This window comes from Lissotriton helveticus, chromosome 1_1 (genome assembly GCF_964261635.1).
Source record: "Lissotriton helveticus chromosome 1_1, aLisHel1.1, whole genome shotgun sequence".
Taxonomy (NCBI): domain Eukaryota; kingdom Metazoa; phylum Chordata; class Amphibia; order Caudata; family Salamandridae; genus Lissotriton; species Lissotriton helveticus.
Window position 1 is genome coordinate 1,395,055,577 of NC_136057.1, and position 26,426 is coordinate 1,395,082,002.

The following is a 26,426-nucleotide window of genomic DNA, read 5'->3' on the forward strand; positions in this document are numbered from 1 at the left end:
CTCTAACGTGGAGACGTAAAGGCTAGACAATGACGGAAACTATTGATGCAGTTCAGTAGCTTAGGAATGCAGAGAAGGAGGACTAACTGATAACTGGAATCATAACATACTCTTGGCAGACTCAGAGGCAGAGCCAGGGTGAGCCGGGCACTGCGAGGCAGGAAGTAAGTGAAGGGTCGAGGATACAGGTGGGGGCTGTATCGCTCCTCAGCGAGGCTTCAGGAGACAGGAGACAGGAGCTGAATCTGGTGTCCAGGCCCTTCTGAGGCCTAGAAACGGGGACTTTACAATGGAATAACGTGCACACTGAGAAACGTGGCAACGTAACTTCACATGGGCCTGATATTCGTAGTATTCACGAGAACTGGAAACTGGCATACTAGAGGTGGACACAACTGTAATTGCGTCTTTAATCGAACATAAGGAATACATATGCATATTAATCATGCACAGATAACATATGATGGATGACGCGTAGGGACACAGAACATGACAAAATTTACTTTTCCACACTGCCTCAATTTTTAGCTAACCAGAACGGAATGTGTTCCCTTTTTACTGGTAATTTATCAATGACTGATTGTATAGTCTGTGGTGTGATTTTGTTTGTGTTCCCCTGGTGAGGGGTGTGCTGTGGAATCCTCACAGTAGGTTGGACTGTTAAGGTCCGCATGACATATTGAACCAATTGTCTATGTATTTAAATTAATTGTTTTAGCTGTACTAACCGTTCTGGGCCTGTCATGTTTTCAATGTCAAGATGTGGTGTATAGCTGGTTAGTACCGGCCATGTTGCTCCTGGTCTACCTAGTGGACCAAGCCTGGTTATGTGATTTTCATGTTGTAAGGCGCCTTTAAACCAGAGCTGATGCTCTTGGTAAGTTAATGGAATTTCAACTTCCTCGTAAGGAACGTATTCCGTTGGAGGTTCCTCTACTTTGTAGTAGTGAAACTTGTGTGTTCCTGCATCTGCTGGAGGAAACTGAATCCATGAATAGAATTCTTCTGTCTGCCAATATTCATGTGCCTCTATAACAAAGATTACTTTACCACCTCTTGATGATACTCCATTGTTTATGAGTTTGTAAGTTATAGTTTTTCTTACATTTTCCGGGATGATTATAACATCCGGGTCATTCTGTAGTAAATTTCTGTCATCTAAAACTGCTTGAGCTGCAGCTAATTCTTCGTCACTATTCATTATTTTGTTGACTGAAGAGTTTGCAGAACAAGTTTCAAGGAAACAAAGATTAGGTGCACAATATTTTGGAACACTGTATCCTTCAACGTTGAACAAACCAAAAACCAATGCATAGGATTTTTCCTCCTACTCAGTTTTGGCGAATATTATCCTTTAACCCACTCCAGACGTCTTTTGTAGTTTTTACGGGAAAAAGGGGTCGGTGTGAAAAGCACGACTGAGTTACTCTAGTATCTAGCGTTAAATTATCGCCTTACCAAACGGGCGCTATGTAGTGTAGTTCCTATATTCCCAATAGGCTCTGCGCATTGGAATAATATATCCTTTAGTTTAGACGAAGGACTCAGGTCGACTAGGTCTCTACCGAATATATCAAACTTAATTGAGAGTGCCAGCTAGCTCAGAGGTCACTAGAAACTTTCTCAAATTCACAAGAAGGGATTAGCTTCTGACAACCGCATAAACTTGACAACTTTGTTTCCCAAGAATAAGAAATCAATCTCTAGAGTCGCGGAATCAATAGATAGATATTTCACTCAGTCAATCGTGCATGCTTCGTTTCACCAGAGGTGCTGAGAAATAGAGAGACGGGCATTTTCAATAAAAAGTATTTCTTTCTCAAGCATAAGAAAGGTACTGCTACAATCGTAATACTGGTCATAAAGTACAAGGCATATAATACAATAAGTATTATAAAGTAGTACTGTAAAAGCATGGTATGGTTTCTAAGCCATATAAAATAACATGTAATACCTACAATACATATAGTGATAAATAATGACTAAAAGTACTCAACTGGTGCTTCTAAAATACGCCTACCCCGGTGTACCTACCCTAAGTCTAGTACAAGGGAAGAAGTAAGGGAGGTGTAGCTTAAGTTCAGTATTCTTTACCAAGAATCTATTCCAAGAATTCTCTAAGGGTCTAATCAGCTCCGTACCTTGGTTTTAGAATGAAGGAGGTCTTGTATCTCTCTCTCAGGACTCGATTTCCCAGCAACCCCGCAAGGGTAGCCTGGAAACACTGGAGCTGGATTTCTCGGCTGAGAAAAGACAGCGTCTCTCAGTGCGTCAGCTGGAGGGTCGGCTTCCGTCGACACTTGCTGCAGCAGGGCGCGTCGGGCAAGTAGATAGTCGAACTGCTCCAAACCACTGTGTGTATGTCTGGGCAAATGTAGGCATATTTATACCTTGAAGGTGCCGAGTTTGACGTATGATTGGACATAATAACGTCATCAAAGACTCAGTTCTTTGAAAACTCCATGATTTCCCAGATAAAATTAGTATTCAGGCAAGGGGAAGTCCCTAGCTGCTGAAGGCGGGTTTTCCTAAGAAATCATTGTTGATTCTCGGAACTAGTGGAAGTAGCCATGCCGTATTTGGACTGCATAGGCTAAGTCTAAATATGGTTATGATTTCTATGCCTATATAAGGACAGGGTGATTTATACCTATATATGGGCATGAATCGGGAAAATTACACTAGGGTCCTAGATTCCTACACAACACTGTCGTCCTCCTTCCAGCTATTCTTTCTGAGGCCTTTGCATTTTAGGGCCCTGCAGTTGTTGAAGATCGAGGAAGGGCCTCATGTTTTCAGAGTTTGTTATTCTTGTGCAAGAGGCCAGGATGCAGATCAAGTGGTGGTTGAAGCACATGGACACCTAGACCAGCAGGGCCATCTTTTGGTCAGTTCTGGACATGCTAATAGAATTGAAAACCAGCCAGAGGAACTGGGATCCAAGGTGTGGGGATTTATCCATAGGAGGAAAATTGCAGGAGGACAAGTTAAATGTCCACATCAACTGTCTGAATGTATTGATGGGATAATTTGCAATCAGATCGATGCCCAAGGATAAGGTGTGCTGCTGCATCCTATTAAATATGGACAATGTTTCGTCTGGGAAGCACTCTTTCCAGGATGATACTGTAACTGGCAAAGGACTTCTTGCAATTTTGTATGGAGCGTCAGATCTCAGTGGCAGCTGAGTACCTTCTGGGATGCCAAATTGTGACAGCTGACTAAAACTCCAGGTTGCCCCAGGGCTCAAAGGGTTGGATGATGGACAACACGTTTTTGAGCCTTTGAGGAAGAGGTGGAGACCTTGTGAGATGGATCTCTTAACTTCCAGGCTGAACTGTCAACTGCTGGAGTATTCCAGCTGGCTCAGAGGCTAGGGAAATTGATGCATTCATGCAAGACTGTCAGGGGGTGAAAAATATGCCTTCCCATCCTTTGCCATGATCGTCAGATTCTCTGCTCAAGTGAAACATGAGGTGGCCAACCTAGTTCTGATGGCCCTGGTTTCAAAGTCACAAGCATGGCTTTTGGTGCTTCTGGAGTTATCAAAGGATTTCTCGATTGCGTTTCCCCAGTTCCACTCAATTCTGACTGATTGTCGGGGTGCCCTCATGCCCTAGTGTAAGAAGGCATGGTGAACGTGATGGCATGGAAGATTACAGGGGATGCTGGATGATCCTGGGACTTTTTGTTTTTGAATTCCTCCGTTGTCCAATGTGCATGAGCAGAGGGGGTAATATTAAAAACTATCAATCGGCTTGGGGATGTCAGGCTCGTTGATGTGTGGCTAATTAACTGGATCCCATAGGGACAGACATTGTACATATCTTTAACTTTTTTTCCCCCCTCATCCCCTCAGATGGAGGTACTTTTGGCCTAGAGGGCAGTAAATACCTTTTCCTTGACTATTTTGGCATGGCATTTTCTTTCTAACAAGGTCCCAGAGGTGGTCCATCTTTGGGTGTTCGAGCTCACAAAGAGAGTGAGATTGTCAAGCCCTATAGAACTCTGCTATGAATGCCTCTAGGACCTCGATTTAGTATTTTAACTCTCTTTATCTGTCAGGACAATGCATTTCTATCTGGGAACGAGCTGTCAGTAAAAATGGCCTTGCTCCTTTGCTTTATTTCTTGCTGAGACGTTTGTGATGTGCAGACGCTGGATGTATCCAACAGAATGTGTATTCCATGAGTGATTAACGTTGATTGTTGCCAGGAGAAAGAAAACTAACACTGTTTGATCACATACCCAGATATTCCAGATCACCTAATTTGAGGGTGGTGAGATGCGTCAGGTCATACAAGGACATCACGGTGGGTTAAAACCGATGGGAGTGTGGCAGCTCTTGATGCCACTCCAATACTCTTCAAGGGAGTCTAATCCCGTGATTACTAGGTGGGTCTGGCGGGTCAAGCAGGGAGCTAGCATCGAGATCTCTAACTTTGGTACTCATTTGGCCAAAGAGGTAATGGCTTCTTGGAGGGTCGAGTGAAGCATAGTGAATGCAGTGGACCGCAGACAGTATTACCCGCCTCCAAAGTTAGTAGACCATCACATAGGTGCTTGGATACACACGCCAACAGGACACTGGCATAACCTGAGCTCAGCATGGGACACTAGTGAAGAGCGAGAGTGTTATGCAGAGTCCTCAGGAGCTATTGGTAAACGCGACAAGCAGGGCAGTTGTTAGCCAAGAGCAGGTATTATATGATCATGTGAACTGTATCGTATGTCCAAACAGAGGAGATGTAATGCTTCGAATGACAAATGTCAATGTCTATTTTGTTTATGAAACCTTGAAAAAAACAGATTCAAACACAAAAAAAGAATGCAGTGGATTGGTCATCAGAGTTCAGTTTCAAAAAGTTTTACTTTAAGCTGGTAGTGGGAGCTGCTTCTCTGGTTGTGTGTAAACGTTGAACATTCGTAATCTTCACCTCCAGTCCTGTCATAATGTGCAATTTCATAGTTTACAAGAATAAAATGTTTTAATTCTGTTAAGGATAAGGAGGGGAGGATTATCCTTCCTTCGCCTATTATATTGCTTTTGCCCTGCCATGATAATCAACATGGTACAAGTAAGAAATGCATTTACTTAGTTGAAGTGTTGATTTTTTTTCCTGGGGGCCATGGGAAGTGTAGTTTGATTACATTATAATTTTGATATTGAAAGGCTGCTGAGCAAATAAAAGAAGATATGCATAATCCTAGCCTCCTTGTCATTCTTAACAGAATTTAAACTTGCCTTCAAGTAAACGTGAAATGTTACTATTTATGGTATATGGAATGACAGGGTAGACATACACAGTTACAAACTACATATAGTCACTCTTAGGCTGCCAAGTACTTTTTATTATGCATGATTAATTAAAACCTTTGCATACACATAACAGCATAATATTTCTTTATCAGCAAATCATTAGATAAAACAGTATTAAAAAAGTGTTTAAAAAAAGCCGGTTAGCATTGTTTGTAATTTACGCAATTGACCATTATGCTCATAAGTAAGTCTAAAGATCTTGTGCATCAGAAAAACTGGGCTGACAATAGTAATCCTGAATTGACCAGCCAGCTTTGTACAGCGTGGTAAGGTGCATTGTTTTGCGCATATAGTCATTGTGTGTTAAAAACACTGGCGTGGCTTAAAGTACATATTGTTAGCTAATTGGATCTTGCTTCAAGGCGTGCCTGATTCAGTTACATTTTATGCCCAATGACCACACTCAATCTGTTTTTGAGTCTCCTGGCTACCATCTCAAAATAATTTGTGAGCCGGCAGTTTAACTGTGCCTCAGCAAGATTGAAGCACAGTTTTACTGCCTGTCTGCAGGTCCGAGTGCCATGCCGCTTGAAAGATGGTCGTAGTAAGGTGCTTCTTATGTCCTTTAGATTGGGACAAATGCAGATAACATGGAGGATGTCCTCCTTCCCACTTCCGCATAAGCGACATGTCTGTGGACCTCCTCCACTTTCCCATGGTGGCAGATGTGGGATGATTGGAATGACCCCTAGTCGTAGCTTTAAAGACTTTCCTTCGTTCTTATTTTGACTCCTATTTTCAAATAGGATTGCGGTTTCAGTGCTTCATATTCAGTAAGTACTATCCAGCCATGGGCCCTTTTAGCAAGCATTTCCTTGTCTTCTAGGATTAATACCATTTGTGTTTCTTTTTTCGTGATCTGTTGGGGTTCCCCAAAGGTCAGACAAACCCACTAACTTAATGGAGTTGAACAAGTATTCCCTAGCTGGGGATTTTCCAAGGCGAAGCGACTCAACCTAGAGGTGGAAGCTGAGAGAGCCGGCTTCGGAGCTGCGGATCTTGTGCCAACTTTTTACGTATACGCCCCTTCTTTCCACCGATTGTTTTTGGAGCCCAAATTCCAGCCATATTTGGGCCGGTGAAACATATTTTGGTAGGTGGAATATTGCTCTGTAAGAATTAGCTATTACTTTAAGAGATCTGCTCCCGTAAGTTAGTGTCTGCTGCAATTTTGCACGCAGCACCTGCAGTAAGGGGTCGGGAGTTAGGTCGGGCAGCTTTTTCTTCAGTGGTTTCATAACTAAGTAGGTCATAATTCCCTTTCTCCGCAGGGACTCCAGCTGGGGTTTAAATGAACTTTTGTGATCCAGAAGTATTCCAAGATATTTGTAGCTGGTTACCTGGTCCAGACATTGCCTGCCTAAGGTCCAGTTGATTTTTCTCTTTTTATAAAAATTTACTAAATTTACTACTGTGACCTTAGTTTTCTTAAGAATTATTTGTAGGGCATTTCGTTGTGAGAAGCTGTTTGTTGAATCCAAGAGATTTTGGAGACCAATGGGGGGTTCGACTTATCAGCACTAAGTCTTCCGCATATAGTAGATTTGTCAATAACATATTTCCCAATTTTGGAGCGTGTGATACGCAACTGTCCAGTTCTCCTGGGAGATCCGCTAGGAAGAGAGTGAAAAGTAAGGGTGCTAGGACGCACCCTTGCTTTAGCCCTTTAGAGGTGATGATTCGTTTGGAGAGGTGTGTCTCTGCGCCCAGTTTTATTCCTGATCCAGGTGTCAGGCTGTAGCAGTTTGAGCCGATTCAAAAGTGGTATTGATATCCCCCAGCTTTTCAATTTTTGACAAATTTTGGCGCGGTCGGCATGGTCAAAGGCTGCAGTATAGTCAATAAAACAGAGAAATAGTGGAGTTTTAGCCTCTTTAGCTGCTTCTATTAGCAGGGCTAATGCCATAATGTTGGTTGTAGTTCCTTGGCCCTGGCAGAACCCGGTTTGATTTATAGGGATAATGGAACATTCTGATGCCCAAGATGTTAGTTTGTCCAAGATTGTGCCCACGTAGTACTTTGCCTCTACGTCGATGAGACAATTAGTCAATAGTGGTTTGGGACTTTCCTGTCGCCCTGTTTAAAAATTGGACTGATGATGGATCCTTTCCAGGAGTCCAGGATTGTGATTGCACAGTTTATGTCCTTAAAAACTGGTAATAGCACTTTGTTCCAGTATTCAGCGTCGTGTTTGTACAGCATTGGGGTAATGTTGTTGGGGCCTGGATCACCCCCAGGTCTGCCTCTGGCTATTTGTTTCTTTATCTGAGATGCTGTTGGACCATAGCATTCCTCTTTGACGGAGGGCGGGAGGTCTGTGCCTTCTGCCTGCACATTCACTTGGTGAATTTGTGTTTTTCTATGGGGGCCATCTTGCTCCTCGAGACTGAGGTTTTCCGTTGTTACTCCCCTGAAATAGTCACCTCTGTCCTTTCTTAGGTTTCCTATTTCCTTGTCCACTTCTTCATCCTTTTGCGTTTTGTTGTTAAAGTGGTTGTAGAGGCAATCTACTCAGACATCCTCTGTTATATTAGAGCTTATTCCAGGATGGTTAGGACGCTGGATCATATTGATTGTTTGGCAAAACTTGGCACTGTTTTTTTGTTTGGCATTGTGAAGTAACTTTGCCCACAGTTTGTTAATCTTTAGTCTTTTTTTCCCATTTCTTTCTTTTCAATAGAGCCTTTCCTTCCCAAAGGACACACTGCAGATCCAGGTTTTGCGTAGTTTTACGAAGCTGCCGTAGTGTTTTGTTTATGGATTGAGTTTTTTTGATTCCGGGCTAGTTGTCAGCCTTGTTGAGGTGATCGCAATTGTCTTGATTTTGTCCCTATCCAGGAGGAGTTAACACCTCTCATGGACACTGGAAGCTAGCACCACTCATGCGCACTCATGGCTAACGCCACTCCTTCACACTGTAAGCTAGCACCACTCCTGTACACTGGAAGCTAACACTGGGAGTCAACGCCGCTCCTGCACTGGAAACAAACAATGCTTCAGCACACTGGAAGATAGCACCACTACTGCTTACTGGTAGCTAATAAAACTCCTCAACACTGGGAGAAAACTCCACTCCTGCACGTGCAGAAGGTAGCCCACAACTGCACACTGACAGCAGGAGTTAACACCACTCATGTACACTGGAAGCTAGCACCACTCATGCGCACTGAGATCTAATGCACACCTTCACACTGTAAGCTAGCACCACTCCTGCACACTGGAAACTAACACTGGTAGCCAACGTCGCTCCAGCACTGGAAACAAACAATGCTTCAGCGCACTGGAAGCAAGCACCACTACTGCTTACTAGGAGCTAACACCACTCCTTTACACTGGGAGCTATCACCACTCCTCCACACTAGGAGATACCTCCACTCCTGCACACTGACAGCAGGAGTTAACACCACTCATGTACACTGGAAGTTAGCACCACTCATGCGCACCGAGAGCTAACGCCACTCCTTCACACTGTAAGCTAGCACCACTCCTACACACTGGACGCTAACACTGTGAGTAAACGCCGCTCCTGCACTGGAAACAAACAATGCTTCAGCACACTGGAAGCAAGCACCACTACTGCTTACTGGGAGCTAACACCACTCCTTCACACTGGGAGCTAACACCACTCCTCCATAGTGGGAGCTAACTCCACTCCTGCACACTGGAAGCTAGCCCACTTCTGCATACTGAAAGCAGGAGTTAACACCACTCGTACACTGGAAGCTAGCACCACTCATGCGCACCGAGAGCTAACGCCACTCTTTCACAATGTAAGCTAACACCACCCCTGCAAACTGGAAGCTAACACTGGGAGTCAACATCGCTACTGCACTAGAAACAAACAATGCTTCATCACACTGGAATCTAGCACCACTCCTGCTCACTGGAAGCAGACACAATTCCTGCACACTGAGAGCTAACAATGCACACTGGGATTTAACATCACTCCTTCACACTGGAAGCTAACACCACTCCTTCACACTGGGAGCTAACACCACTCCTCCATAGTGGGAGCTAACTCCACTCCTGCACACTGGAAGCTAGCCCACTTCTGCATACTGAAAGCAGGAGTTAACACCACTCGTACACTGGAATCTAGCACCACTCATGCGCACCGAGAGCTAACGCCACTCCTTCACAATGTAAGCTAACACCACCCCTGCAAACTGGAAGCTAACACTGGGAGTCAACATCGCTACTGCACTAGAAACAAACAATGCTTCATCACACTGGAATCTAGCACCACTCCTGCTCACTGGAAGCAGACACAATTCCTGCACACTGAGAGCTAACAATGCACACTGGGATTTAACATCACTCCTTCACACTGGAAGCTAACACCACTCCTTCACATTGGACGCTAGCACAACTCCTTCACACTGGAAGCGAACACCACTCCTTCACACTGAAAGCTAGCACCACTCCTGCACACTGGAAGCTAGCACCACTCCTGCACACTGGAAGCCAGCCCACTTTTGCACACTGGGAGCATGAGTTAACACCACTCCTGTACATTGGTAGCTAGCATCACTCCCGCATGCTGGAAGCTAGCACCCCTCCAGCACAAGCACTGCTCTAGCACAATGGATGCTTACATCGTTCTAGCACACTGGAGGCTAAGTCCAAAGTAGAACACTGGAAGCAAAGAATGCTTCATAACACCAGAATCTAACACTGCCTTAACACACTGAAAGCTAACACCACTTCAGGTCTGTGGGGAACTAAGACCGGTTCAGCACTCTGGATTCTAGAATTGCTCCTCAAAGGAAGATAAGAACATTCCACCAAACTGGGAGCCAGCATTGCTCCAGCACACTGGAAGGTTACACTGCTCCAAAACACCAACCATTGGAAATAGTTCCCAAACAAAACATGTGAAAATCAGAAAATGTTTCGAGAAGTATGACTCGCCTCTTTCATCACATTAACCGTGGTCAACTCATCACAGTGCCAGTGTGTACAGTTGCCAGTGTGTGTACAGTGCCAGTGTGTGTACATGTCTCAGTGCGATATGAAATTTCTCAACACAGGTGACTCCAGTAACTCGTAATGAGTTGAAAATCTGTATTATGATTCTGCCTCCTGGAGTGCGCATGCCTTCGCTATCCTTGATTTCTTCTGGTGTGTATGTGCGTAGAGTCACATATGTTTATTTACTATTATAACGGGGGGTGTTGTCTTTTTTTTTTTGCTTCTCTACACAGGATGAATTCCAGCACAAGTTCCAGAGGGCAGACAAGGCATGTAAAACCCCCTCGCCTTCCCTGGGGACGAAGAACCGGACGAGCTCCACCCAGGTAAAACGTAAGCCTCACACTGGCCAAAGTAGTGTGCTGCCCCGAAACCCTGTTACAACAAGTCACCAACAAGAAAAAACATTATTTAAATGAGTCTTTTTTAATGATGGCCTGGACCTCCATTCTCAGTAGCCGAAAAATAAAGCCCATGTGATTCTCGTATTCTGACCAATCAGAATGTGCAGTTCACTTTGCTGCTTGCCCTTTACGGCTATGGTGTTTGTGTGTCCTTCTGTCCTTTGTTATTTAACTTCTTTAGGAAAGCACACCATAAAATGTGAAGCCTTGAAAGTGTTGTCAATTTGATTGAAAGAAAGAACATACCTTAAGAGGAGTTTTGTTAAACCCTCAGTCCTCAAGTGTTGGAAAAAGATGTCGCAGTGCATTCTACAATGCTGCACTGTCAGCAAAAATATGCTGCTTACCATAACCATTAATCGAAGTGGGGGGATAAAAGTAGGGGAACTGTGAGTGGAGAATCAGAGGGCAGGACTATCCAGAGGATTGGATCAGTGGGAGGAGCCAGAGGTGTGGCCAGAATCCGCAAACATCCCAATTTTTAGTATTTGTTTGGCATTTCACTGCCCAGTTTAATTAACCAATGGATACACACGATTAGTTAAGGTTATAATGAGTTATTGACATTAAAATACATTCACAAAGTGGAATATGCTTCTAATCACGGAATGTCCCAAATACGATAAAATGTGAAAGCACAAGCCATTTGTCTCCGAGCCATAGAGTTTCTGTCATCAGCACTTCTCAATTTTTCCACAACAGCAGTTCAAACATGAATGGCAAAATATCCTAGTTTGCAAATGTTTTCTATATAATTATGGCTCTGCCATATTTGCCTCATAATCCATATCTGCTGCATGATCTGACCATTTAAACGAATAAATTGTTTGTAGCTCAAACGTATCAAAAGTTAATAAAAATTGTGACTTGTGTTGCTGCGGAGTGGATGGTTTATTGCAAAGGTTAACTGATCACCTTTCTCGCTGCTGCTTTTGTACGTTACACTGGTACTAATAAGGCAAAATATTTAAAGAGACTGTTAGCATGTGTACACATGTCAAAATAATAAAATATCAGAAAATATACTTCATTATGCGGCACCCTTTTTTTTAATGCATATTTTAGTCAACACTGTGGCATGATTTTGTCCTCATTTGCTGCATAATTAATTCCAGTGGCCCCCACAGCAAGCAGCAGATGTTAAAATTGCTTGTGAATGAAGCAGAGACTGAGAAGTTTGCAAACTTACTTTGGTGTGCGTGCAAATTCTGCATTGCCAATCCCTGTTGAGTTGCAGCTACTACTGCTGAAAAAAGGCAATGGAGGTACCTATGGATGAGGCAGACTAGCCTCAAGGGCATGGCCGGCATTAGCACTGGTGGTGCCCTGTGCATTGATGTTTGTTAGTGCCCCCCAATGACCACCTCTGCCATGGATTCCCTCTCTACCACCCTTTAACAGTGCCCCTCAAGTCTCCATAACCACACTCTCTCTCAGATGCATTTAATTTGATTTACAGCACCACTCATACCATTGTAGGGTATCTGAGCACATTACATCACACAAATTACACAGAGACAATCAATATGTGTGTAAATCACTGTATACAAAATGTTACATAAGACTTAGGACTACAAGGTGTAGGAGCCACATGACAACCATACTAGTAGGCCGTATAGTTTAATAGTGATTGGTCTAGAGAAACAGAAACTCAGAATTTAAAACGTAATACCATGTTTGTTCTCTCTCTCTCTTTAATAATCAGAATTAATTTCTGTCCAAAAGAACACTTTTCGCAACATTAGGATAAGCAAACACTAGGGGGGACAACATAACAATCTAATTTATACCTTACAGTTTGTATGCAGCTCTTAGACGACAGTTAATAGCTCACTGTTCTATGTTAGGATTTTAACTTATAAACTGCAAGTAACAAAAGGATCTCTCTGACAAAAGCAGTAGCCCACTGACCTATTTACATTATGTGCACTTTGTGATCTGCATGGTACATGTTCTTTACAGCAGGCACAATTACCATCGGAGCTACCTTTCCATGACCCAAAACTTCCACTAGACAAAATTCCGATCTCTCTCTAGGAAGAAAATTAATCACCAGAGTCATCATGACATTTTTATTGTTGCTGAAAATTGCTGGAGGCCAGGAAGAATTTTTTTAAATAAACAAGGGAGCCCGATGGATACCTTTGGACCATGGGTGATCAGTTATTATAATGAACAAGGGTCCTAAGGATAGATCAGCAGAATACACAATAAAATTAAAGACCAGAATCAGTACTATAATCAATATTCTCCACCCAGCCGGGTGAGAAAGTTTTAATTTATGATCAATAAGATATCAATTGACCTCAGAGAGGTCACACATACAAATTTAGATAGGGCACAATCCTGTACCTAACCCAAAATGAAAAAACAAACAGTGAGAGAAATAGACAAGTAAGGAGAAAGTTTTAAACAGGCAAAGAACGTTGGAGCCAATTGTCGCTTGCAAACTATTACATATTCTCAGCAAGTTTCGACCTACAGTATCTACAGAACAATATACAAGTAAATTAGCTGTAGAACTGTTTAATCATTGACGTTTCGATCCCCTGGCCCCTAATAAACCGGGATCCTCATCAGGACTGTACTAATCATAGCCTGTTTGTATTGCAGACGCCTGTTGAGGTAAGGAGGAAGAAAGATAAAAAGAACAACATAAGGCATCCGCCTAGCAATTTTTTGACACAATTACATTAGCAAGGTCTATTACCACATCCACCTAGCAACTAATCACAAAACCAAGTGACCAAAGTCAGTCACCATGTGACAAGTTCAAGGCCGAACCATGCAGGTGAAGGGCGCCCTGTGATGCCAAAATTGGTGCGGTGGAGAGCATACCGTGGCTTGTGATATCAAGTTTTAACGTCGGTGCGGGTGTATAGGTGCCCAGTCGCAGTGTTCTTCTTTAACCGGTCTTGTGCCGTGATGGACCTGGCCAACCAAGGCCGGTGTGAAAACCCATAGGGAGAAAATGGATTTCAATTTACAACCGACCCGTTGCCAATTTACATAAGGCAAAATGGCGCAATGAAGGGCTATTGCCGATTTGCTGATGAGGGCAGGCTGGATTACCCGATGTGGGCACCAAAAAGTCCTGTGATCCGAAGTCCATTAGGACCGGTCATTGTGGTGGGATCTGTGCACACTGTGGCCAAGGCCACTTGATGGTTTCCCAGAAACGGTATGAGGCCGCGATGCAGCCAAGGGTGGTGCAGGCTCAGTTTGTGGGGGGAGCCGTGATGTCGCCCGGGGTGTGCAGGCACAGTCTAAAAGAGGTAATTCGGTGAATAGAAAAACGGCGCAGTGAATAATTCAATAACAAAAATAAAATAAATAAATAAATAAATAAATTAACTGAACGTGATGCAGGTTTTGCGAGTGCAGTGTCATGCAGTTTTAAAAGGTCATGCAGTTTTAAAACCAGCCGATAGCCAAAAACAGGGATGCCACTGACCGATCGGATCCTTTTGGACATAGGTCAGGCGCTGTGGAGGGTGGGGTGGGTTGAAAACCCCGCGTATTTCAAGTGCCTGAAATGAATGCATTATATCAATTACAGGCGAACAGATTAACACGTGTTGGTGTAAATGACAAGGGCCCAAATCATGAACTGAATACCTTAATTATAACGTGTCTGAGCAAGTCTGGGGCCCACAGTGGAGTCCTCCTTGCTGGACGAATTACAGTACAATGTCCGGAGTCCAATGCTCCTTAGTAACTCCAACCGCGTGTTTGCGGCGATATTATTGCTATGGAAAGGAACAAGAACACGATGGCTGTTAGCCCCATGAATGGTAGTCGGGGTCTCCTTAGAAACAATGCGGTAGCGAACTGCAGACGAACGCTTACCTTACGTAGGAATCTACGAAGCAAGAGGCGTTGGGGGGGGGGACTCAATGGTCTCACTCCTCCGTGCTTGCGGCAAGGTCCCGAGGGTGTTATAGTGAGAGTGGGTTTCCGGGTTGCTGGGGCTGGTGCTAATCGAAAGCGATGAGGGACTAACCCCTTTACAGTTACGGCGGACATCTTAGAGTGGGGTGATAGTGCTCATGGTTCTCTATAGTGAGCCAGTGATTATGTACCGGTGAGAAACGGCCTTAGTGCATTACCCTTGAGAGCAACCACCTAACAGGCTCTGCCAACCATTTTTACGCATAACGGCTATCCATACAGACTTCCACATTGATTGGTTATAGTGGTAATACAGATATATGAAACATTTAAACTCGTATATGCCATGTGCACAAGATTACACTGTCGATAATATACAATTTTATACAATTTTTCAAGAATATATTCCATGGCCTTACTCTTTATACACAGATGAAATTAAACTAAATTAATTAAATTGAGCCTAGGATAATGTGCCCCTTCGGAAATGTTCATTTTGAGGCCACCTTGCCAGGCCAGATGGTGTGAAAAACCAAAAAACCAACAGGGAAATTTCAAGGATAATTATAAGTTCATAGAAGGGAAGTCCAATCCTCCGTCCGGTTTAGTCCATTCCGGATCGAGTCCAACATTATTATGCATTTAAGTTCCTCTTTGTTTGGGAGGCCAGGAAGAAGGCAGCAAGCGCTTTTAACACCATAAGATACTTGCAAACATAATGCCTCCACCCAAAGTCAGCACCCGGTGCGGTCACACCGTTGCACCGCCCTAGAGCTGGCCCTTCTCAAGGGTCCTGTGACCTCAGTGACAGAGTCACTGTTGTTCTAGGGTGTGCTGCTTCATAGGCCTGCCCGCAAGACTGGAGGTGAACTTCAGAATGGATTGTGGTGGACATGCCTTGAAGGTTAACCTACATTTGTCATGCTAGGGTCCACCTGCTGTTGCTAAGACACCAGGGCTTCTAAGGTCCTGCGTAGCCTTCTAAGGTCTAGTGTGGGATTGTGCTCTCTCCGGGGAGTGGTCTGGTGGACTGGCTATTAACGCTGAACCTGGTTCCCCAGTTCCAAATCCAGCAGCTCTGGCCATAGTGCCACATCATCCTCTCCCCCACTGAACACCATACTGCCCCACTGAGAAAAACTCACACTGCCTTCAACTACAACCCAATTGTTGCCGGCTATAAACACCTGGATGCGTCTCAATTTAAATTGCGCACTAGACAAGAGCAATATGCGGCCTACAAAAAAAGTAACAAAATCCTGGAAAAAGCAAACACTCATAGGAAATGCAAAATTTAGCAAATCATGTGAAATGTAAGCAGGAACAACATGGTTACCTTAACGCTTTTACACTCACTATTCAGAAATCAGTGAGTGCTTTTGACTGAAAAGTTAAGGACATGACTACAGGGCCCTGAATGGACCCAATTCACTGTCCATTGCTTGTATCCTTACAAAAAGTAAGCAGTATGGTAAAAAGACCACATCCCTGGACGCAGATTCGCAGTACACATTTTGTTTTCCAATCCACATATTGCAGTGCCTCCAGGATTGGTGCACTTGTTGCAAGCCCAAGGAAAACAAAGACAAGAAATCAAAAATAGCGCTTCACTAGCAAACTCGGTAAAAGTGGCGCTAATGTCTTTGCGTGTGAATAAGATCAATCTGGCCAGTTTACTACCAGTCTGTCTTACATTATTTAGTTATTTTTCATATTTTAACCTTTTATTCCCGATGCTGCTCTTTGGAATTAAAATGTCAGAAAAATAAGACATTTCAACCTAAAGTGTTTTTCTTTTTGGGATACATTTCACCGGGGAGCAAATAAACGCAAGGAGAGGAAAACGAGTGAGAGCCGCTTCTTGAAGTCCCGGTTTTCAGTAAGAGGAGAACTGCTAGACAGAAAGAGAGGGAAGAAGGGAAGAGTGGGGGGGCGCTGAAGTGGCGGATCAGAAGTGGACACTGTCTTTTTCTTCTCTGGACAAGAAGGAAAAGACAGAGTCCTATTACTTCTATGCCGCCCCGCCCCTCAGGAACGCCAAGATTTATTTATAGATGATGGCGATTTTCTTGCGTCCTGGGACGCATTTTCAAAATGAAAATGTAGGGGAACGGAATCCTTGAAATAAAAGAAGTAGGAGCACTTCTTGCCCTGCCGATCCTGCCCACTTTGACCACTGACCATAGCTCAAAGTGAAGGGAGCGCGTGAAAACAGAGACTTCCATAGGAGACTTTGTAAAAACGTAGCCTTCTAATTTACATAAATATATTACTGCAAAAAAATGTTGATTTGAACATAATCCCACTATCATGCACTTGTAACGAAAATTTGCAAAGTCTGTGGTTTGGAATAATAAAGGAACACAGTGGCAAATTTACAAGAAACTGACGCATCTCAGCGTTATAGCAGAGATGCATCAGTTTCCTTGCGCTGAGCCAAAAAACCAGCCACCATGGAGGCAGCTCATTTACAATTGACAGATACGTCACGCATCTGTTGGCACAAAGGTCACGCATTTCTGGAATTGTGTCGCAAGCATGATGCAACTCCAGCAATGCTCTGAGAGGCCTTTACTTACTGTGCTGGTTCACTCCTTACGCCTGCTCCAAGCATGCATAAGGGTTTGGCGCAGTGGCATCCTAGAAGTGGCGCAGTGAAATCTTGTAGATTTCACTTTGTCACTTCTATGAGGCTTTTTTTGCATGGGAACGCAAGGTATAATGTGGTGCAGGGCTATACAACGTGACGCATCTCCCTAGATGCGTCACGTTGTAAATGGGCCGCAACGTGGCGCATTGTTTACGCCACCGCTGCATCACAAAAGTGACACAAAGGCATGTAAAATTGCCACAAGGAGCTTGTAAATCTGCCCCACAGTTCTAATACATGTTGGGACTTATTTACAAGCCCCTTGCGCTGCCAATGCGTCACTTTTACCCATGTTAAAAGTGACTCACCAGTGGCGCAAGGGACTTGTAAATAACCCCAGTTGGGTTTAAGCTTGGCTGGATGTGGAAATTAGATAGAAGTCTACATTGTGTAGCAAGATATTTATGTAAGCTTGAGATTTTGTAGTCCATGCTTTGTATAATAATTGGTATATGTACAACGGACTGGCAGAGCATGGCGGTAAGCACAAAAAGCTAACGCAATGCTTGGCCATCTCGAAAATACAGGGAAGAGCCATATTTACAAAGAAATGGCACGTCCCTGCATTTTCCCTAGTGCTGGCACTAAATTAAACTGTCTAGCAGCTACGCAGGCACCCGTGCACCAATTGAGGAAATGATTGAGGAAATTATTGTTTATGTGCAGGACGGTGTCCCTTCCTGCACATAAGCAATCACAACAACGATTTGAATCTTCTATGTCAGCTCCATTGTGCAGCACACTTAGAGGTTGCTAATCATAATTTTTTTTTAATGATCGTTTATGTGCAGGAAGGAACACCTTCCTGCACATAAACAACCGTTCATTGCTTTTTGCTGTTTCTATGTGTGCTGCACAATGCATACATAGATTTGTATGTGTGTTGTAACTTCTTTCAGACTATTGGATGCTTAAAAGAATTACCTTTTACTACATGGTATTTATGGTGAATAGGTGAGTTTTGAATTTGTTCACAGTTTGTTAACTTTAATATGGGCTAATTGCACTCTTAATATGTGGGATTCTACTCTTGATAAACGTATCCATGGCCTATGAGACGGCTTTATATTTTTTTAAGGACTTTCTTTCTGCTTTATTTTGTACTCTTTCTCGTATATTTACAACTTTTAATTTTCTCTTGTTTATTGGTGGTGTGTCTTCTCACATTACTTTGATTTGGGTGTGGTGGTTGGTTCTTTCTTTGATGTAACTTTAGGTGTCTCTAATATGAGAAACACCCTAATAGGAAATGAGATCTTTCTTTGGTATTTAGTTGAGCTTGTGAGCACTTTGCCTAACGCTTTGTCTTATTCTCTTTATATTGTTATGTAACATTGTTTTTGGTGTATAAGATACTGTCTCAAAAATCAGCTCCCTGTGTTGTTTGGAGTAGTAATTAGACTTCTATTCATTATAATATCTAGCCCTGAGGAAGTCCGTAGTTTATTCCACACAGGACGAAGTAGGCGGCTAGACCTTGTGTTCTGAAGAAATAATTTGAAATAAAGAAGAAGTTGGGGAAGATCATCTTGTCTTTAAGAACCTTTTACTGGAATTTGGAGCTCAGGATATGTTCCATGAAAAGTCATGCAGGGTGACTTTACGTGGCCTGCATTGTGCAGCCCATTGTGCTTCCGGTGCGTCAGAAAAAAGTGACGCACTGGCGGTGCAATAGGCTCGGAAATAAGCCCCTTGGGTTACAGTCTGTCTCTGTTTTTTGACCGTCTTCGTCTGTATTTTTTAATCCAGGTCGGTACATCTATTAGGAAAAGCAGTGAAACACTATTTTTCCCTTCTGAAACATAAACCTAAAACACAAAAAACACAGATAGAAATCAATTTAAAAAGTATTTGAGAACTATCTAAATGGTTTCGGAATGATTATTAGAGGGAACAGAAGGATAATTACAACTTTACAAAAGAACTCTGTCAATTCTACCCAATTTATTTTCCTCTATCAGCTATTGGCTGTTGGAGAATAGCAAAACATAAACAAATGGTGCTTTTTCTGAGAAAGGTGGCAACCATAGTAAACACATCAGACTGGATAGTCCCCATGTTGTTTATGTAGGAGCTGTATCATTTCAGTACTATCATTCCTTAAGTCCTGGACCATGGAACTGCTTCAGAGAGTGTACAACACTTTAGTCGATTGCCTGTATCTATCACAGGAGGGGTCTGTAGAGGCTGCTGTCAACTGACGGCGGGTACAACTTGGTGCAAAGCCCTGGTAGATTGACCTTTCTCTGCTAAGTTCCCAGGCTTCCTCTATCATCCTTGTGGCTGGCCGAGTGCGAGTGAAAGGTATTTTGATGCGGTGTTGCCACTGAGTTGACTGCGTGCTCACCCTCTTAACTTAGATACCAGATGAGATATGTGTGGGACTCTTGCCTGCAGAAGTGAATCCGCATTTACCCTTCTCGAGTTAGTTTGTTCAGTCCCTCTTCCCCCATTAATGGCCCGGTGCAAATCTTACTATGGGTTTACATTCCAATCCCTGATGGATCTTTACAATTTGTTCCCCATTCCTACTATTGCTTGTCACAATGATCCTGGGTGTCTGCATTACCCGCCTCATTGGTTCCTAGCTTCTAGTCATAGGTACCCCTTCTCTTCTGAGGAGCCTGGATTTTGGAATTTTTAGAACCCTACATTTTGTTCATCATCAAAGGCCTCTCTTTGAGGAACCTGGATTGAAGAATTATGAGCTCCTCACCTCTGGGCCTGGCACCTCAAGGCAACCCTGTAGTTTGGTTAGGAAAGGGGGAGGAGAAATGGAGAGAGGGGGTGCTTCCCCTGTCCGACCTGCCCTTACCCTAATTCTTATCAGTCCTAGCTGCTGCAACTCCTCCTGTCGACCTGCTTACAAGACACCCCCCAACCCAACCACATCCCCCTTTACCATCATCCGGCCGCTCAATTCTGTTTTGCCCCACTCCACCTTTATGACAGAAATACTCCTAATAATGCACCTCTAAGCAAAGGAAACCCTTCACCCCGACCTGTATCAGCTGTACGTGTTCTTCCTTTATATTGACCACAAAATCCTATTACATATTATTTGATCAGCGCCCTCCTGCTGCCTGCCCATTCAAAGGTCCGCTGCCTGCCAGTGACGATGAACCAAGTCGATCCCACAGGGCTCCACTCACTGCTCCCCACTGCTACCTGGCACAGTAACACAGCAGCAGTACCCTACTTCTCTTGAATTCCGGAACAAGGAGGATCCTTGGGCAGGCTCTTCCGGGATAAAGATCCCCCTGCCCAAGCCCACCATTGTGGGTATGATTGAATGGCATTCAGCCAGGGAATAAAGGTGCATACCTGACATTCATCCCTAAATCACCCCTGACCTGTCCATGATCTTACATCCTGACTCCATCACTTGAAGTAGATCAAGATCAAGATCAAGATAACCTTTATTCGGATATTGCATTATCCATAAAAGTATACACATAATTACATACATGGTCAAATTTAAAATAACTGTACTACATTTTCCTAGATAACAACAATAACAATAAAAAAGTACAGGGCATCTATTGATCAATTCTGATCTATTTCTAAAAACTCAATCTAATAAATATACATGTGCAAAAATCAATGTTAAGCTAGCAGCAGAATGTACATAAAGCAAGCGATTAGCAGCATTGTTTTAATCATAAATTTCTAAAGTGCATAAGGCATATGTCCAAGTTATTAGACTATCTGAATAAAGTGCATTGTGTAGTAGCAGCCATAAATCAAAGAATGAATTAATATCTATATCTCTGTATTTACCAAATTACAGACAAAGAGAAGATAATTCACACATTTACAGATAGCAGCATAAAGTTAAAGTGCAAATGTGCAAAATACAAAAAGGTCTTCTTCCAATCAATGTAGGTGACATAGTGCATTAGAATAGATATTAGTTCATAGAAGTACGAGAACGGTTGGCCATTTTTAAAAAAGTACACACACGATACATTAATTCATCATCATTAAGCAGTAAAATGGATTTAAATGCAACATTAAAATCTTTTATGCCTTTGGCTCTAAAAAATGGTATCAAAAGGGACTTGCTATATTTATGATAGTAAGTGCAAAAGAATAAAAAGTGCATTGTGGTTTGGTCCCAGAATTCTGACATGGGCAAACCAGATTCTCGATATTACAGTGGTAGCCTAGGGGAAAACACAGTAAATACTTTATGGATCCTGCTCGTAGGCGAAACAGAAGACTGCGCTCCCAACAAGTAATTTCTTTGAGGAGGTAGCTAGCCGGTTTGGGCGTAGTAGATACAGCTTCGCCTTCTATTTGAATGTACCCTTTCACAGAGGATTTTGCTGTCTCAACATTGTATCTAGACTCCCCATAATGCCTATAGAGGGTATTGCGTATTGACTTCTCATTAATCCCCTCTAGTCTATTTGGATTCTCAAATATGTATTCGAGATTGATTGCTGCCAGGCTTTCACGAACTTGGGCTAACCATGGGATTTTAAGACCCTGATCACATTTTAGGCAGTCATATAAAATTTCCCTTGTTAATGATGCTTCTGGGTTTTTCCAAACTTTAATCCAAAATAAAATGGGGCGTGCCTTGATTTAATCCTCCAGATGAAACAATTTTAATTCATTATGGGTTATAAAAGTGGAGGATGAAATTGGTAGACCCAGAAGCCTTCTGCAAAATCTGTTCTCTTCTGCCTGGGCATTTTTTAAGTTTGAGTATCCCCAGATTTCGGCCCCATAGGTCATAACAGGGACGCATTGTGTCTTATATATTTTTAATAAAGACTGGACCACCATAAATCTCTTAGGCTTCGGAAGGGACAGTACCGAATTTATGGCCTTGATGAACTTAGACCGACCATAAGCCAAATGGGTGGTCCATGAGCCATTGTCGGCAAATTGTAAGCCCAGGTATGGAAAAGTGCGAGTGCATAGCAGCGATCCCTGTTCTAAAACAATCCTATTAATGTGGTGTTTTTTAGGGCCACAGCACATTAAAAAGGATTTTTTTAAATTAGTGCAAAGGTCAAGGCTATACATAAAATCTACAAATCCCCTCACTAAAATCCTCAGAGCATTCGGTGTGCGACCCATTAAAACTGCATTGTCTGCATAGAGTAAGGAGGGGAGTTTAGTGTCATTTATTATGGGGACATCTGGAGTTAAATTAGACAGGGCGTTATGAAGTTCATTGATATATAAAATAAATAAAAGAGGGGCAAGGACGCACCCTTGTCTTACGCCCCTGCCAACCGTTATGTCACCTGACACTGCTCCATCCATGCTTAACCTCACTCTCACTTTTAGATCTCTATGTAGATATGCCAGGAAGTATACCAGATTATTATTCAGACCGTAGTCCAAAAGACGTTGCCAGAGCTTCGACCTGTTGACAAAATCGAAAGCGGACGAGAGGTCCATGAAGGCCAGGTACAGTGGACTGTGTCGAGCGATGGTATATTTGCCTATAATTAGGTTCAGATTCAGGCACTGTTCCACTGTACCCAAATGGCTCCGGAAACCCAACTGGCATTTATTTAAAATATTTTCTTCCTCCGCCCATGCCCTGATTTTGTTGAATAAAACTCGTCCTAAAATTTTGAGGGTATTGTCGATTAATGAGATCGGCCTATAACAACTAGGATCCGATCTCGATCCCTTTTAAAAATCGGTACAATTATAGAGGTTGACCATGTACTGGGAATGTCGGTAGTAATTAAATTGTTAAAAACATTTAATAATATGGGGGCCCAAAATTCATGTTCCACTTTTATAAGGTCTATCGGTAGACCATCAGGTCCAGGTGCTTTATTGCTCAAACTCTGCGATATTGCCTCTTCGACCTCACCTATAGTTATTGTGATTTTAGTTGGGCGCATATTAGACACAGAATTATCACAGTGTAATGGGGGGCGTATATTTTTGAAAAATGAGCAGCCCATGCTTCACTGGAGATATTGCAATCAAGGGGTGTAGAGGGATTCCTGAAAGTTCTTAAAGATTTGGTTGCAGACCAAAAAGCAGTTGTGCTTTTAGTGTTAACTGCACAATCCAAATTATCCCAGTGTTCTTTCAGAACGGTGTCACACCTGGTTCTCAAGACCCTCTTATAATCAGACCTTAGTGTGCGGATAAGCATGCGGTCTCTGATATTTGCAGATAAAGCCGCTCTCAGCTCCATCACTTCAGGAAGGGGGTTTGGATCACTGGGCAAAGTGTCTCATGCTCTGTGGACAGGACGCAATGCAGCAGGGGTAAGGTATGTCTTGCTGTGTGGTGCAGGGCATGTGAGAGCTGCTGGACCTATGAGTATGCATAGCAGCCGTGCGGCATGACATGGATCTGTCTTCAGAGAATTCAAGCATTATTGGTAACTTTTGTTCTGAGACACCAAATTCTCTTTGGGGGAGTTTGGAGTTAGGTATTATTAATATAAAACATTGCTTTTAGAAAGGGACCTCTCTCTTTGGAAGAGCTTGGATTTAGGAAATGCTAGTGTCAACTTCCTTTCATAGGTAGGGTCCTCTCTTTGGAGGACGCTTTCACTCCAGTTCACATGCAATACATCTTTCTAAAAACAGTTGTTCAGCACCTTCTTTCCCAGCCAAGGTTAAGGGAATTGATCAGAGTTTTTCTTTAAATATCTTTATTCAAAATGTTTCCATTTCTTAACACAGACCCCCCCACCCCACCCCGGTGGCGGACAGGAATACCATAGCTTCCATAATAGACATTAACTCATGAACATTACAGTTTAGCTTTGCAAAGGAATCTACTTCATCATACATTTTGATTACATTTCCAAGAGCAAGTATCTCCCTTGAGAAAAGGGAAAAAGGAAAGCATCCAAAGAAACAGCAGACACTCCCATTAGTTTTGTGCGGTGCACCATTGTGTGAGAGGAGTCCAAATCCTAAGCCCCCTTTTGCACCGCTGTTTCCCCTTCCTTTTGTAGATGGCTACCTTAATGTTGTAGATGGCTAATAGTCTAGCTAGCCACTGTTGGAAAGAGGGTGCTATAGGATCTAGCCATGCCGAATAATGCATAATCTCAAAGCTGCCATTGCAACAAAAAGGAGTTCATGGCCACTGCCAGGGTTATCTGGATCATCAGCCCCTAGTAAGATTACCTCGCTTGATAAAGCGATCTCTCTATGGAGAACAGATGTCAACAATCTCTCTGTCTTGTTTTAGGGTTGTTAGTCCGGTGCAGGTGGCGAAGATATGAATAGAGTCAGCTTTAAACTGCCTACATCTCGGACAACAGGTCCCCTTGCCGCTCCCCCACTTGGCGATTTTATCTGGCGTGTAGTATAAAATGAAGCAGGTTTTGTAAAATTGTGCCTGAAGCTTAGTAGAAATTAGAATAGTTTGAGCTAACTGGTAAGTATACAAAAAGCCCTAAGTTGTTATATCCTATTTACCCTGCCACTTCTGTGAAGTTTTCTCTAAATCATCGGGAAACATTGCGGTCAGGGAGGTGTAGACTCCGCTTATGGTGCGGTTCCTAGTGTGAATGATTTCCTCCACTAACGTTGTTTTTTCGCCTAGTGTCCTCCCCCCTGGCTTGCGTAGCAGGAAATCCCTGATTTGCAGATATTTTAAAAAGTCTCGCCAATCCAATATTAATTTTTCAGGTCTTCGATAGACTTAATCCTGTGTGGGGTGAAGAGGCATCCTAGCTGAGTTATACCTGCCTTGTACCATTTGCTTATGGGGTTATCACTAAAAATGGTTGCCGGGAGAATTGGGTTATCCATTAAGGGGGTATAGTATGAGATTTGCCCTAAGCCTAGCATTTTCTTTATCACCTTCCAAACCTTGAACCCACTATAGAGTGTTTTAAACTTAACTCTTTTATGGTAGCTATCATGTAGATGTCTCCATAGATACTCTCTGATTGTATTGCCCAGAAGAAGTTGGAATATAGATGGTGAGTCGTTATCCCCTCCCGTTTCATCCGTCCCCATATTTTGTAGTAGTTCCCTGCTATATATTAGCACAGATGCCCAGTAATACGCTTTTAGTTTGGGAAGAGCAAGCCCGCCTCTGTCCTTGGGGAGAGTGAGAAGTTTATAAGCCCGTCGGGGTTGTGAGTATGCTCAAATAAATCTAGAAAATGTGCGTTCAATCGTTTTAAACCATTGGTTCGAGAATTCGAGACAGATTGCCCTGAACAAATATAATTTTTTTTGAAAAAAAACACATTTTAACTGCATTTGCTCTTCCGATAATAGACAAATGGAGGTTGTCTAATCGGCGTAGATCCTTCTGTATCGAGGACAGCATTGGCTTTAGGTTAATGTCCACCAAATTCTCGAGATTAGAAGAGATGGTGACTCCCAGGTACGTAGCTTTGTCCACCACTCGACAATCGTCCATCCTGCTTTTTTTGTTCAGAACTATCTGTGTCTTCCCTTGATTAAGCGCGTAACCAGAGACTAATCCAAATTTGCTAGCTTCTCTCTCAATGGCGGGCATTGCTATTGTAGGATCGGTGGAGACGACAGCAATGTCGTTGGCGTATGCAAGTGTTTTTGTGGAGTGTCCCTGTAGCACGATAGGGGTGACCTCTCTATTCCTTTCTAACCGGCGTATAAAAGGGTCGATGTATATTGCGAAGAGCAATGGTGAGCATGGGCAGCCCTGGCGTGTTCCTCAGGATATTGTGATTTCCTTAGTTAAGCTTCCATTGACCAGTACTACTGCCTTGGGGTTAACATACAATTTTTGAACCGCCCGAATGAAGCCTGTTTTAAATCCAACATTTGACATAGCATACCAAAGAAACTGCCAGGAGACCCTATCGAAACCCTTCTCGGCGTCGAGAATGATCAATGCCATAGGGTCTCCCTCAGTCTCCGTACCGCCAAGTAGCGTGATCACTCTCTGGATGTGGTTAATGGTTGATCTCCCAGGCACGAAGCCATGTTGGCTCTTGGCGATCACTTTGTGTATTATGGGGGCGACCCTGCTGGCCAAGATCTTTGAATATATTTTTGAGGCAGCAGTGATAAGAGTTATGGGGTGATATGATCCTAAGTGATCTGGAGGTTTTTTTGGAGGGGGGGGGAATAACAATTTTAGCTCTAGACCAGGAGTTGGGAGGGTGGCCACCTTTAAATATGTGTATAATTAATTCAACTAAAATATTTTTGATTTGCTCCAGAAAAGTTGAGTAAACCTCGGAAGG

The 26,426-nt window shown here is 43.0% G+C and overlaps 1 protein-coding gene and 1 long non-coding RNA gene across 8 annotated transcripts in view; one reads left to right on the forward strand and one right to left on the reverse strand.

The window, feature by feature from the left end:
- The window catches only part of LOC144825617 (coiled-coil domain-containing protein 159-like), a 395,593-nt gene that overhangs the window by 91,119 nt on the left and 278,048 nt on the right, over positions 1–26,426 (forward strand). For all 7 annotated transcript variants that reach the window (XR_013609480.1, XR_013609460.1, XR_013609486.1 and 4 more), the window contains one exon: positions 10,525–10,617. Coding sequence is in view for 2 of the 7 variants with exons in the window: in XM_078684171.1 (XP_078540297.1) it covers positions 10,525–10,617 (93 nt within the window). In the remaining 5 variants the exon portion in view is untranslated. The remainder of the gene's footprint in view (positions 1–10,524; positions 10,618–26,426) is intronic.
- LOC144825746 (uncharacterized) lies at positions 12,381–14,635 on the reverse strand. Its single transcript, XR_013609546.1, has 3 exons — positions 14,545–14,635; positions 14,314–14,444; positions 12,381–13,312 (listed from the first exon to the last, which is right to left on the reverse strand). It is a non-coding gene; the product is annotated as an uncharacterized LOC144825746 (long non-coding RNA).